Genomic DNA, 15,925 nt, shown 5'->3' with positions numbered 1-15,925 from the left:
AAGCCGACCTAACCCCCAGTGTAGACAGTGCTAGGCTGACAGAAGAATTCTTCTATCCATCTAGCTATTGCCTCATGGGGAGGTGGATTACCTATGCTAATGGGAGAGCCCCTCCCATCGGCATAGGTAGTGTCTACTGAAGCACTACAGCAGTGCAGATACAGCAGTGCAGCTAGGGAAATTTTTGTAAGGAACCCGTGCAGAGGGAAAGATGCTCACCTACATGCACCAAATATCAAATGCCCCAAAATTAGCATTATTGCTTTGAATATTTGTGGGGGGAGGAGGAGGGAAGTCAGCAGGAAAGCAATGTGATGTTTCTCTCACAGAGTATCAGTGAAATGCGACACGTATATGCAACATAACAATCTTTAAGAAACCGCTTGATAGCAGTAACGTATTACTGAGAGAGGAATATCTTTTACTGGACCGACTTCTGTTGGTGAGAGACACAAGCTTTTGAGCTACACAGAGCTCTTCTTCAGATCTGGGAAAGGTACTCAAGAGTGTCACAACTAAAAACAAGGTGCAACAAATTGTTTAGTATAAGTAGTTAACACATATTCTGAGACCATCCAACATTAAGTGGCCATTTAACACCTCTACAGTCACAGGACAAAAAGGGAAGTCTGTGGATTACTGATTGCTGTAAACAACCATAAATCCAGTGCCTTTATCAAGACCACAATTTTTAGTGTCTAGCAAAGCTATGAATTTAAGCTCTCAAATTCACCTTTTGAAGGTGTTGGGCACCTTTGAGGACCAGGACTGAGAGGTCAGATATGGAGTAATTGTTTTGTGAAAAGCACTTGCCCACAGATGATATAGTGTTTTTGTCTGATCATTTTTCTGTGTGAGTTGACTTGACAGCATAGAGAATGTCTGGTTTCACCCACATAGTTGTTACTGGGGCATTTACTGCACTGGATGAGGTATACCACATGTTATACGTATGTGTAGGACCCATGGATCCTGAAAGGTGTGTTGTTGGGGAATTGATCATTGTAGCAGCGCAGATATTTCTGCAGTTTTGCATCTGTTAAAGTTTGGTGCTGCTTTGAGTTGGTTTTCCCATTTTAGAGAATGGCTGTCGCCAGTGGTTCTCTCCACTGATTTGTGGGGAACTTGCTGCTGCTGCTGAAGTTGGGGGAATGTCTGAAAAAGGCCAGAAGAGAGGGTTCAGGAAAGGATTTCTTTCAGGATATGGTCCCCATCAAGCAAGGATAGTGCTACTAAAGAATTAAATACTTAAGAAGGGGTAAGATGCTGCTGGTAGGAGAGCACGCTAAAACATTGGTTCTTAGATGGTATAACACAATACAGAAGAAACATTCAGGTTGCAAAGCCAAAGCACTCAAAAGTTAGGAAATGCCAATTAAGATTGCCTGTTCAATCATAATCTGATCTGCTTGTGCATATGCATTATATACATTCAGTCTCTTGTTACATGATCACATACTATTTTTTCTACAGAACCCCTACCTTAGTTAGGGCACAGAATGTAAAGTGCTTACTTAAATGAGCAGCTTTCAATAATTTTGTTTTCTCCTCACTGTTCATAGCATGGCCTTTATTTCTGCACATTGTTCAAACCCTGCTGTGAGGAAAGAATTATTAATTTCTTCTTGGGCTTTTGTTCCCCAGTATAGTATTGGAGTGTTTCACAAATATTAATTTATTTCCATTACACCACTGTTAGAGGAGAGGGTATTACCTTCAATTTACAGAATGAGGAACTGAGGTACATAGAGATTAAGGTTGAAAAAAATCAGGACAGGGGGTGGGGGCAATAGGTGCCTATCTAAGACAAAGCCCCGAATACTGGGACTGTTTCTATAAAATTGGGACATCTGGTCACCGTAGATTAAAGTCAAATGTATCCACTAGTTGTAGGTGCCCAGTATGGGACACTTAAGGCTTGGTTTTTCAGAATACTTAGCATTATATAGCACTTCATATGTTCAAAACTCAGCTCCTACTAACTTCAGTTACTGCTGTGAGTGCTCCACACTTCTGCAGATCAGACTACAGGGTCACAAGTCAAACACACAGAAAATGAAGAACAGACAATCTGTGACCACCTGTGAAAAACTGGATGTAAGTGACTTGCTCAGTATCGCATACAAATTCTGTGGAAAGAGAATCCAATTCTCCAGTGTAGCATTCAACTGCCGTAACCATGAGACCTTCCTTTCTCTTCCTGAAATCCTGTGCCTCATTCACTACATACCTTCCAATTTCTGCAACAAATGAAGTAAGGATCCAAAAGACAGCACCCTCCTTCACTAAACAAGCCTGATTTATTCCCAGAGCAGGTCCATCCAAAAATGTAGACTATGTAAAGACTATGTAATTAGAGACTGTATCACAATGCATACACACCAGTACGACAAATTAAGGTTGCACAGGAAACCTTAATTCTGGCATTTCCCAACTTTTCAGTGCTTGACTTTGTAACTTTTATAACGTTCTCAACTCAGTTTGTGTGTTGTAATTTCCTATTGTAATTTAAAAAAGCAAACTGGAAAAACAGAAAATCCATCATGTGGCATCACATTGCCACATGGATTATCAGCAGGAGTGGAACCTTTACATCCACCTCACAGAACTCTGCTACTTGAGTTAGCAGAGTAACCAATAATAATAGTAGGTTGTCATCCTCTAAGAGGACCAGCACGAGAGAGAGATGGGACACTTCGCCATCAGGTATCACAGATATTTGCTGACAGCAAAGGAATGTTGAAAACTCAGGAATCTTGGGTTCCACTCCAGGCTCTGGAGGAGAGTGTGCTCTAGTGGTCTCAGAATCTATTGCCTATTTCTCACAAGGTTGACCTGTTCTGATACACACCGGCCTCCTTGTCCCAGTCCCATTCTCCCCACCGAGCCAATCCAAGTCCCCACTTCACAGGCTCCTCACCTTAGCCTCAGTCTTCTTACTTCACCAGTTTCAGTTCCCACTCTCTTGGCTCCTCATCCAATATTTCCTTCTCCTCAACCCTAGCCTCCAGTTGCCACTCCTACCAAACTGGAACCTGGGTCTTATGGGAAATGTTGGCCAACCTTAATTATAGGCAATGCCACTTGTGCAAGAGGCAGTCATCTTTTCTTACTTCAGGCCAGCGACCACAAGCAAGCAATACTGTACACACATACTTCTGAAGAGTATTAAGACTTCAGCAAATACAGAGGAAGCTAATAGTTAGGTGTGAAGAATGGCTTAACCTTTGGTTCTCTCTGTACTGTGATCTGACCAACTCTAATAAAGGGATAAATATTAGTCACGCTTTTTTAAGGTATGGGATTCGTTCATACTATGTGTCAGATGACGTACATTGTCTTCATTTGATTTTTCTCCTTATTTCTTTTGTGAATAGACATATGGGAACATTTGACCAAACCAAAAGCCCAGATTGGGATGACCCTAACTTTGGGAGAAAATAGGAAATACGGGCCTGCATCTGAATTTTTTAGGCTCACCCCACTCTCTAAAATGGGAGAAACCCAATGTCAAATCTGAACACTCCTGAATATTTCCATAGGAGGCTGAGATAGTTTCAAAATCCAGGTCAGGGTCATAGTAGGCCAGAAACAACCTCATTATTATTATTATTATTATTTAAAATATAAAGAAGCCAGACCCCAGAAAGCTTCCCTCCTTCCCCAGCCAAGAGAACTTTTTATTTCATTCTGTGCCAACAGTCAGCAAAAAAAGTATCCAGAGTCTCAGACTATTTCAGACTCCTTTGGGAGGTATTCACCACTGAGTCAATATGAAGCAAATGACTGGAAAACTAAACTGATAAAGCAAGTGGGATTTATTCACCTGGATCTTTCAGAAGATGCTGTCAGAGCTGCCTCAAATCTCTCAGAGGCTCTTTCTATCTTGTGGAAAAAGGGGAGTATATAATCTGTGCCCTATTTCCAAACATGGCTTGCTAGAAGGTAGGACTATTAATGTTCCCCAACCTGTGCAGCTCTCCTAACTCTCAATGAGACTGACTGGAACTGCCGGTAGCCAGCCTTACTAATCCCTCACTACTGCTTAGGTTAAGGCAGACATTGCAACTGTTCCAATACCCTACAACTATGTGCGTGCTCTGCATCAAGAGGGGCTCACAAGGGAAGGAAAAAGCTCCTTATGCCCTCACATCCTTAGCACACATTAAAAGAACCAGACACAATGTGACCATTAGGACATAACAATGTACTTATAGCTCTACAACAGACGAGTAACACTAGGGAAGGGGTTAACCTGCAGCAGGCAGGCAGATTTTGTAATAGCTGACAAATTTTGATGGTTATGTCTTAAGGACAAATTCAAACTAAGATAAATAGAAGACAAGTGCTATAACGTGTATCTTATAGAAACGGCTGGTGTAAATCATATACAGATCTAATGTAAGTCACAGTCACACTTAAATAACAATAGAAAGCACAGTGTCTGCTACCTATACAAAGAAATGTAAAGTAATTAGTTTGTCTGAAAAATGCATGAGTTGGAATTTGTTAAATGATTAAACTGGCACATTTTAAGTCCCTATAAATATTTAATTATTGATACTGTGAGTAAAGATAAGATCTCTTGATGTTACTTTTCAACTCTTACTGATATTCAAAGTAATCTATGTTTTATTCATGTAAATATTTTGTACAAACAGTCAATCACCAGTAAAAAAAATTCTCAAATTCCCTAATCACTCCAATAGATCCTAATGTAATATTTTCCACATTTGGGAATCTGAGCATTTTATTTAAGGAAATCAATCTGGCCATGATGAATACCAGGTGAAAGAATACCATGATGAAAACACAGCCTGAGCAGATATCAGTTCGAAGAATCAGATGTCAAAGTGCTCCCTCTAATGTCCCTTAATCATCACACCGATTAGAGGCTGAATAGTGATGTGTTTAAAAGACTATTGCCATCGTATACCTATTCATACTACTAGCATTCCATGTATGTTCCACCGATTAGTGTTTGAATAGGGTAGCGATTAGACAAACATCTGTTATTATACACCTATTCAGAAAAGAGCTAAACTTGCATATTTTATACATATGCAATGGAGACCAAATAAATATTTAGTGAAGGTAAACTATAGGTTTAAATTATAAAGATAATTGAGCTGATTTCCTTTAATAAGTGCTCTCTATTTTGCAATATTTAGGAATATTTTTATAAATATACTAATATTTCATTAACATGGAATTTGGAGCCCATCAAATTATTCACTACAAATAATTTATCCAATAAGTTTCCTATTCTCAAGTTATCCATAAACAGACTTTGATATTTATTTGTAACTTGAACAATTTATATTTCAGGCCATCAGTTACTCGTGAACAATGTACTTTCTGATGGTATCTGATTGGTCACTAATGTAGCATGGTGTTTTTCCAGGTTCCTGACTGGATAACAAATATTTAAGAGAGGAAAGAAACAACATATAGCTGAAAATGGATAGTCATTTCTACCCTTGTTTTCATGCGTACATAGAAATTTGTATAAATAGCAGTCATTCCTCAAACATTTGTGTTAATAAAAATTCATTTGTGCAAATTTTCACAAACAATTAGAGACACAAAGTGAAAAGCTGTTTGGCATTTGAACAAATATTTATTAGTACTGTTTTGAGGTATAGAGACAAAGGCTATGGCAAACAACAACCCGATTTAAAATTTATTTCTATCTTCTTGCCTTTTCCTTTTGTTGGATTATTTCCAACTTTTCTATCTGAAGCAATTCCTAATGTTGCTCTATTGGTACATTAAAAAGTGTATATGCAGTTTCAAGCGGTGTTTGAGAAGAAATGCTGAATTGATGGTTTGGGCTTATATCCTCTTCCTCATCAAAACCCCTCCTCAATATTCACAAGCCTCCTTCAGCTTAGAGCACAGAATTTCCTGTCCCACTGAATTCAGATTTCTCCAGTGAGTAATAAATAATATTTTTAAAAGGTAGGGTTAAAAAAAGTCTTCATTTACACCTGTGCACCTCTCTCAATCCAGTAGGGTTAGACAAGTCTAAATGAGGGCAGAAATTGGTTAATAGATACTGAAATGTTAAATGACTACTAATATACACCCAACAGAATAAAGTACGCAAATCTGGTGCAGTATTTTCTCAGAGTAAGAAGCCTTTCTCACAAGAAAATATGAGGTACCCAGACCAATCCTGTGAACAAAAATGTCCCTATAGCTCCTCAATGGGGCACACAGATCTCAAATTAGTGTCACAACTCATGTCCATCATACAGTTTTGTCTACTATTAATTCAAAGACAGTAACGCAACCAAAACCCCAGCCTAAATTTCTTCCTCAATCATGGCTGTTTTTAGGATGACTGCCAGAACCGCCTCTGTCCTCCCTCTGACTCAAAGAAACACTTGCCTTGTACGTCCTGGTTGGAAATGGTTGGTTCCACCCGCTATCATGACACATCAGAACTACCTGAATCTTTACTACTGGAATTTATCACTTGAATCTAGGGTTACTCAGCAAAGGAGCCCTATCCAAGTTCTTAAAATCTGTGAGCTGTTTTACAAATCCCAATGAACTATTTCCCCTATAGTTTCTATGGGACGTTGACTGACTTCCATCTACTGATAGAAATAAACATAACCTGGTTGCCTGACATAGTAAACAAACCACAATACTCACTTTAAGCACAAGGAACCTTCTTTAAGGAGAATACATTTTAGCTTTTTCAGTGATTGGAAGGATATTAACATTTATTTTCTACTTTCAGGAAGCCATTTAAATGGGCAACCAAAAAATGCCTCAGAGCAGACTAGGAGTTAAAATTTAGCTTGTGTGATTATTCTGAGGAAACATACAAGTCTGCCATCTGGAAGCATTTTAGACATTACAAAGTCACTGTGTGCATGCCTCAGCAGATGCAGCTTTTGTTCAGAGTTTTGAGGGCTGTTAATTTAATTAGTTTTGTATTTTCATACACCCACCTTTCCTCCATTGGTAATTCTACACTGTCCCTAGCAGTATAACTTGATGAGAATCTGATGCGAAGGGCCAAATTCTGACCTAATGTAAACGCAAACAGGTGCAATTACCATGGACTTCAAATAGAGTTAAACCTGCATAGAAACAGGTCAGATTTGGGTCAACCACAGGATGACCATGAGCCACCAATGTGATGTGGTTATGAAAAAGGTAAATGAGATCCTAGGATATATTAGGCAAGGCATTTCCTGTAGCAATAGAGAAGTATTAATGCCATTGTACTTGTAAGGCATCATTTAGAATACCATGTACAGTTCTGGTCACCCATGCTCACAAAAGATTAATTTAAACCAGAACAGGTGTAGAGAAGACCTATTAGGATGATCAGGGCAATGGAAGGCCTCTCTTAGGAAAGGAGATTGGATGAGATTGGCTTGTTTTGTCCAGCAAAAAGAAGGCTGAGAGGGATATGATTGCTCTCTATAAATACATTAGGGGGTAAATACCAAGAAGGATGAAGAGCTATTTATGCTAAAGGATAATGGTGCCATATAAACAAATGGATATAAACTCGTCAAACAAATTCAGGCTGAAAATTAGAAGATGGGATTCCAGAGGGATTCTGGAACAGCCTCCCAAAAGGAATAGTGGGGGCAAACAACTTAATTAGTTTTGAGAGAGAACTGGACAAATGTATGGGTGTGATTGTCTGACACGGTTGCTTGTGATGGGATGGGGGCAGGGTTCAACAGCTGCTAGGCTTGCTTTCAGTTTTTTTCTTATGTCCCTAAAACTCATACTTCAGGATGTCAGCTGGGATGAGGAAGGGATTTTTCTCCCTTCCCAATGTATTCTGGGAGGTTTTTGGATTTTTTAAAATCTCTTTCCTTTGAAGCGTCAAGGATGGCCACAGCTGGAGATGGGGTACTACTGGGTAGGGTGGGCCTGAGGTGGGTCTGAGGTGGCACCAAACAGTCTCTCCCTCTCAAGCGCTTGGCTGGCAGGTTCTTTCTTACATGCTCAGGGTCTAACTGATGCTACCATATTGAGGTCAGGATGGCATTTTCTCCTAGGTCGCACTGACAGTGACCATTGGGCTTTTTCGCCGTCCTCTGCAGCGTGTGGGTGAAGGTCACTTGCCAGAATTCTCTGGGTACATATCACTTAATCATTTCCCGGTCACTGCAGAGGCTTCAAGCACTAGGGCACTTCGGTCCCTCCTAGGCTTTGACTGTGGCACGTAATAGTCTAGTCTCCTATGGGTTGTAATACCTTTTAGTTGTTGGGTTTAGCATGTGAGTGCTGGGCAGTGTTGGTGGCTTGTGATATACTAAAGTTCAGACTAGATGATCTAGTGGCCTCTTCTAGCCTCAAGCTCTTTGACTGAGAATTTTACCTGCAAAATCAATCAATCCCCATGCCTTCCAATGCTTGTTTGTGGACGGTAGCTTCCATACTTTAAGAAGGTTAGTAGAGGGTTGGACAATTCTATACTCTTCCCTTTATGTTAAAAAAACAAAACAAAAAAAAACAAAACAAAACTATAGGTGGTGTTCTGGAGCCTAGAAAGACAGAGGCATTACCAGTGACTTTTTGAACCTTACTAACTCCATTTAACTGAATACCAGATAAAGTTTTTGTTTGCTTGTTTGTTTGTGTGGGGGAGGGAGTGAGACAGGAGGGACTGTATGCGGAGGGTTGCTTGTCTTTTAGGACAGTTACACAAAGCTGTGAAAAGGAAAAATGTTTAACAAAGTTTTAAAAAATAGGGATTATTTTCTGGATAGAAAAAGCAAAACTCCCTTCAAATTTTGTACTGGCGTTTTAAAAATTTGCCTCATTTATGAACTAAAAAAACAGGGAATTTCTAGCTAACAACCACACAGTAGAAGTGCCACACATTAACAGGCACATCCATTTTTAAAATAAGAGCATACACACTGGTTACAACTAAGGCTTTGATCACGCAATGAGCAACATGTGGGCAGACTCCTGTGCCTGTACAGAGTCCCATTGAACTCAAAGGGTCTTTAACACAGGAGCAGTATCCTTCTCTTCCCCAGAATCCAACTGCAGGAATGAGGAGTAGGATTATGTAAAAGGCTCACCTAGAACCCTGAAAGGCTGCAAAATTACATGATGTCTAAGATTCTGTTTCAACTTCAATCACCTACCCAGGTCCCCAAATGTTTAATGGATCTGGGGCTGATGATGTTGGGGCTGCTTAACGATGTGGGAAACCAAATTCTGAACTTCCTGACTTTTTCCAACCTTAACAATGAATTAACATTTTCCAGATCTATAATAAGTGTGGTACTCACTGAACAGCTCTTATCAGCATTCCTTTTCCAATGTTTCTTCTCTTGTTTCTTTGCTGCACTTGAATGAAGAGTTGCATGAGTTTGTATATGGGGATTTAAAGCCAGAATATTCTGTAGAAAGAAAAGAATATTTTAAAATTCAGATTAAAAAGCTCAAAAAGCTAATAAAAATTTTTAAAATGTAGTGTTCAACTGATCCCACATAACCAAAGCACAAATGAATGTTCTACAACAATGTTAAAAGAGAGAGACAATAAAAAACAGGACTCTGTTAACAGATCAACTTGAAATGAATTTGTTTAGATTTTTTTCATCTCCTAGTTTATACATTCTAGATTTTGAGAATTTGAGGTACTGCTGCATCTAATTAAACCAAAACAATATGACATCTAGTGGCAGCTCTAATCTGAATTTGTAAGAGATTCTATTGCCATATGCTTCTTACCTACAATATATACCCACACCATGTAATTCTTTTCCATTATATTGCTCTAGGTAAAACTACATTTTGAGAATAAAAGACCACACAGTGTTGCTTCATCGTTTCCACTCCCTAGGAACATGCTTCTATGTCCTAGTGAACAAGCTATACATTGTAAATTAATGCCGTCTCTTTCAATAGATTTTCCCGTGGTATTGGACAAATAAATATTTGGAACATAGAAATAAAAATCTTCCTTGATCATTTCAAGACTGCTCTCAAAAACAAACACAGACAATTAATTTAGTCACAGTTCTTCCAGTGACTAGTGTTAATGCATCTGTGAATTTCATAAACTTTTGTCAACGGACCCCTCAGACCCATGCCAATGGTTACGTGCTTTTGTCAATGGACCCCTCATACCTCGACCAATGGCTACCATACCAAGTTGAGAGGAATTACAAATGCTTTGGAGGATAGGATTCAAATTTTAAATGATCTGGACAAACTGGAGAAATGGTCTGAAGTAAATAGGATGAAATTCAATACAGAGAAATGCAAAGTACTCCACTTAGGAAGGAACAATCAGCTGCACACCTACAAAATGGGAAACAACTGCCTAGGAAGAGTACTGCAGAAAGGGATCTGGAGTCATAGTGGATCACAAGCTAAATATGAGTCAATAGTGTAACACTGTTGCTAAAAAAAAGCAAACATTCTGGGATGTATTATCAGGACTGTTGTAAGCAACACTCATGAAGTAATTCTTCCATTCTACTCCACGCTGATTAGGCCTCAACTGGAGTACTGTGTCCAGTTCTGGGTGCCATGTTTCAGGAAAGATGTGGACAAATTGGAGAAAGTCCAGAGAAGAGCAACAAAAATTATCAAAAGTCTAGTAAACATGATCTATGAAGGAAGATTGAAAAATATTGGGTTTGTTTAGTCTGGAGAAAAGACTGGGGGAGCGGGGGGGACATGATAACAGTTTTCAACTATATAAATGGTAGCTACAAGGAGAAAGGAGAACAATTGTTCTTATTAACCTCGGAGGATAGGACAAGAAGCAATGGACAAATTGCAGCAAGGGCAGTTTAAGGTTGGAAATCAGGAAAAACTTCCCAACTGTCAGAGTGGTTAAGCACTAGAATAAATTGCCTTGGGTGGTTGTGGAATCTCCATCAGTGGAGATTTTTAAGAGGAGGTTAGAGCTGAGAATTGATCCGCGTCTAATCCATTTAGCCACATTACCTTTCAGAATGCCAATTTGACATTCTTGTCTGCCCTTTTGATAACCATTGCTCTTACTACTAGATTGTACTGCTCTCCTGGAGCATGTGGATTCCCAACACTCTATTGCCATCTAGCATAGAGTTATGTCACACATTTGCAAAGTGTGTATGTTGCCCTCCACTAGCTGAACCACACAGAGAATAAGAGCCTACTAATATTCTCAGTTAGCCCTTTTTTTTCAATTGTCAAAATGGATGGTGTGTATTTGAAGGACACAGATTCAAACGCTACTGATGACTCTAGGGGGGAATATTGCTGATTGCATCCATTGGAATTTTAGTTTTTTCAGTTTTCCTTAAAAAGAAACACATACACAACTCCAACTCCATATTTCTCCACCCTGGGGAATGAGATGTGTGTATATTGCTACTGTAGATGTTGAAGACGTGTGGGGCTCAGAATGGAAGTGGTGAATGTGACATAAGGGGAAACACAGAAATACAGAGACCTTGACAGGACATTGTTAAGGGGTTGTGTCAGTGTTCCCTTTAGGAAGACTTAATTGCTTTATAACAGAGTTTTCTATGTGGATTTTGGGTGGATTTTTCCCCTCTTCATATATAGGGCTCATATACTAATTTCATATACTAATCAAATTGCACTAATTTACTCCTCAATAAAATGTAAGATCTTCACCAAACTCAAAATCCTTGCTGCAGACAGACACACAAATTATAGTAATTTCTTTCTTTTTTAAAAATAAGTTACAAAGAGATTAAGTCAAGAATTTCAATTTTCAAAAGTATCCAAGCAATTTGGGAGCCTAAATCCCATTTTCAAAAGTGATTTAGAATCTTAAATCCCATTGACTTTCAGTAATTCACTTTTGAAAATAGAATTTAGGAGCCTAAATTGCTCAGATATTTTTGAAAATTTTATCCCACATCTTTTATAGTTGTGTGACCGTATTCTTGGCTATGAATATTACAATTATCTCAGACAGCTCTGAAATGAGTTACACATTTCCAGTAATATACTGTAACAGATGTACCCCTCTGAGTATAGATCCATTTGATTTAAATCTTGGAACAAATGGTGGGCTAAACCAACAAAGGAAGAATCCGAATATGTTTATTCCTGTTGGAATTCTGCAACAGTACTATGGCTCCAAATACAACAGTTGCAGAATCCAGCAAGAGTACACAGTACAGTATGTTCTAGAATTCATGCAGAAACTAAGTCTGGCATAGAATATAGCTACCACACATTTTGAAAAAAGGGTTTATGGCATTAGGTGCCTAAATAACATAAGTCCCTTTTTAGATTATATGAAGACAAGTCATCATATGCTTTTTGAATAACAGCAGAAAATTTATGATACATTTAGTGTTATACAAATTGTTCTAGTTATTAACATTAAAAATAGGGTATCGGTATAACTATAGTTTCATTATGATTTATGGTTGTGAAATTGCTCTGAAACAAAATTTGCTATACAAAAGCACCCTGTAGAATAGTACTTAGATCTCATATTGATGGAGAAAAGAAACATTCTCATACAGGTTTAACATGAGGAGGAAAACATCCATAAACCTCTCCCCTTATAAATGCACTGACAGGAGAATATATACACTCAATTTAATATCGCACACACCCTTTTCAAATCAAAAAGGCAGGCTGATGATTTCCTGATAGCAAAAATGTATATATTTTTAATTTTACTGGAATTAAAAAACAATGCATCAGTTTGACTTTGCTGCACCAAAGAAATCAAGTCAGCTGCAAATCTGTGTAGGGTTAATAGGATAGTCTCCCCAAAACTATCAATATTGGGGCTTCCCTGACTTTGCTGTCAAGTAATTTGCTAAAAGCTGTGTGGTTTGCACAAACCTCACAACAAAAACAAAAAACTGAAATGCAACCTATCCAATATACCTAAACTTGAAGATCACCATATAACAATAGAGAACACAGAGACACCACCAGCACATCACACATTCTTTCATAGTTTCTGTGGATTAATGAACAGAACAACTCCACAGTGCCCTGCTGACTTCCTTTAAAACTCACTTTTTATTTTTTTAATGGGAGAGGGGACCACGAACAACAATCCATGTCAGTGATATCCTTTGCATCTTGCATGCACACAGTGAGTGCTTTACAAAAGGCTAGATTATTATACTATGTGAAGGATATTTGTTGGGTTCCCAGAGACCTTTTTTACTTGGTTTCCAAAAACTCAGTTCAACTCCAGTCTTAGGTTTCTTAATTTGGCATACAACAAAACTTCACTGACTTGATCAGATTTTGGAGTAGGGTGTGGTTATAGGGTGCATCACAAATTTAAAGTTACACAGCAAACCAAAAAAAAAGTTAAAACTTTGTAAAAGCATTGAGACACCAGAAGGCTTAACTAACAAATTTAAGACTTCTAGGAGATGTTGCCTGTTGCCCAAAGAGTGTCTGGGTTAGCTTTGCAATTTTGAATGAAAGATTTGGATGGATTTTTAATGGAATTTTAAAAAAAAAATATTTTACAAATACTTATTAAATAGGTGTGTGTGCGATTTTTAATTTTCCAGTTTTTGGCTATGTTGTAAACAGTTTATTACAAGAGACCAAATAAATATTTTAAACTTGCATGGCTTAGCCTTGGCAGCTGATCCCTTGATTTTTTTTTAAATGGTTTTATACTTCTGAAATTTTCCTTTTGTTAATTGCAAGTTATGAGCAGATGACACACTTGAGTTTAAACTTTTTTTTTTTTTTAATATTTAAGTTTTGAATACATTTTGATTTTGTGTGTGTTTTATACAAGCAAGATAACTTTTTTGGCCTGAGTTCTAATAATTGTTGTATTTTAGCAATGTTTTGTTCAACTGCTGTTTATTTAAGTTTGTATTACAGTTATTTGAGATTTTAGTAAACTTGCTGCTACACAACATTTTTGACAGGCAAATTTTAAAAACTTAGCACTACAATTTATTTATTAATTTTTGCGTGTGCCCATCATTTAGTTTACATCCTTACTAGTATGTGTGGAAGCAGTTAAGCCATATAGAAATAGCTAATATTTTTAAGTGATTTTAACTAAATTGTTTATAATTGAACAATGTAAATTAGATTGTTTTCATGTTTGCAGCAGCCAGTACAATTGATTATTTATAGACACATTTATCAGGAAAGGCCCATGTTTTTGAATGTCTGTAAATCCTTTGAGAAAAAGCACAGTGGTGTATTTGTCACCACTTGACCTCTGCTTTGGATAATTTGTTTGATTATTAAGGATTTCACAGGCATGGCTACACTGAATTTTACTGCCATAACTAGGTTTTATTGTTAAATTAAACATTTTAAAACCCTTCACTGTTCTTTTTTTAAAACATTTTACTACCCCATTTAGTCTCCACTGAGCTCTGTAGTGTTAATTTGTGTAAAAACGTCTCAACTGTACATACCTTCGTAAAATTACTTGAGTGTTCTAATGTTTAATAAAAGACTTTTCAAGACCTTACTAGCTAATACATTTTAGGACTGTAACTCTTATTTTTTGGAACATGGCTTTTTTTAAACTGACCTTTTTTGGGGGGGGAAAGGGGGGCAGCTTTAAGCTTATCTTTTAGGGCTTTTGCACTTCTTTAACTTAGTATGCTTTGCCTGCAAAGCTGTATCACTACATTCAGTTCTAAGGACAGCTGCTTTTTACTTTAGATATATATATGAAAAGTTTATCCTTGACCTTTTAGGTATTTTTTGTTTTTGTTTTTTACAACTTTGATTTGCTCTTTATGCTTTTTTCATTTCTTAAGGTGGCAATTTTTATTTGTAAAGTTTTAGCCACCAGAGGTAATCCTTGTAAGGCTTCGATCTGCTTTCCTCCCCTTAGAATAAAGCAAAAACAACCTTGGTACTATTTTTTCCATGGCTGCCAAAGGTCTTTCACCCAAAAAAAAAAAGTTTCAGTGGCATTCAATGGACCTCTGACATGCTCTGCGAAGAAATTTTTTTTTTTTTTTTTTTTTTTTTAAATACCACCATTTGGAGTTTCTTTTTCACCCAGTCCCAGTCTCCCTTTAACATGTCTCTGGGGAGTCTGTAGGGCCAACCCTTAGATTTAAACCACTTCTTCAGAGTGGCAATAATTTTCTCATATTTAAATCCTTTTAAACCTTTCCAATGCCATTTCCATTAATGCTAGGTTGTTACCACCCTTATACTAAGGGCTCTATATGTTACCGGTCCCAGACAAGCAGATCCGAGTCACAGAACCACTATGTTGGGGGGCAGGGGCTTTCCCAAATGCCTATTCAACTTGGTTCCCCAAGAATTCAATTCAACTCCAGTCTCATCACTCAGGTTCTTTTATTTGGCAGACAGCAAACCTACACTGAGTTGATCAGACTCAAGCATATGGGGGGGGGAGGGGGGGACGGACGGGACGGGACTATAGGGCACACCACATATCCAAAGTTACATGGCAAACCTCTTCCTTTATTACATTGCATTTACTATACATTGCATTACATGTTTCAGGATTGGCTCAGTTACTTCGTAGGAACCAATTCTTGTACAAGCATACTCTGTCCATGCACAACTTACTCTTTACCTCCACTTTATGTTCCTGACTTCTCTTGTCCATTGTAAATGATTCCCTGGATGTTCTCCCTTATCTTAGCTAATACAGACATTCTGTTTCCAGCCTGCTGATCCAGTTACCTCCCTAATCCTGTCTCCCAAGAAATGAGGTCTCACCCATGTCCAATTACTCATGTCAAGCCATTATTAAAAAACACTTTCATTTTCTAACGCATCTTTTCTATATGGGAATATATTCATTATAAATCACATATATTGATTTAGATTGCAAAGTTCTAAAATGTAATAAACTGCTCATATCTAATGTACAAGAGAATAAGTGATATAATGCTGGCTAAGATTTTTTAAATTGATAACTTTTTGATAAATGGTTATGTTGATCTTTGTAAGC

At 37.8% G+C, this 15,925-nt stretch overlaps 1 protein-coding gene across 12 annotated transcripts in view; it reads right to left on the bottom strand.

The window, feature by feature from the left end:
* DPYD (dihydropyrimidine dehydrogenase) overlaps window positions 1–15,925 on the bottom strand; it is a 490,220-nt gene that overhangs the window by 446,225 nt on the left and 28,070 nt on the right. For all 12 annotated transcript variants that reach the window (XM_067538400.1, XM_067538402.1, XM_067538403.1 and 9 more), the window contains one exon: window positions 9,285–9,395. In XM_067538400.1, the coding sequence (XP_067394501.1) occupies window positions 9,285–9,395 (111 nt within the window). The remainder of the gene's footprint in view (window positions 1–9,284; window positions 9,396–15,925) is intronic.

Source organism: Emydura macquarii, unplaced genomic scaffold (assembly GCF_026122565.2).
Source record: "Emydura macquarii macquarii isolate MOO-44397 ecotype Brisbane River unplaced genomic scaffold, CSIRO-AGI_Emac_v2 contig_480, whole genome shotgun sequence".
In the NCBI taxonomy this organism is placed as follows: Eukaryota; Metazoa; Chordata; order Testudines; family Chelidae; genus Emydura; species Emydura macquarii.
The sequence above is the reverse complement of the archived record's forward strand: the minus strand, read 5'-3'. Positions and strand labels throughout refer to the sequence as shown.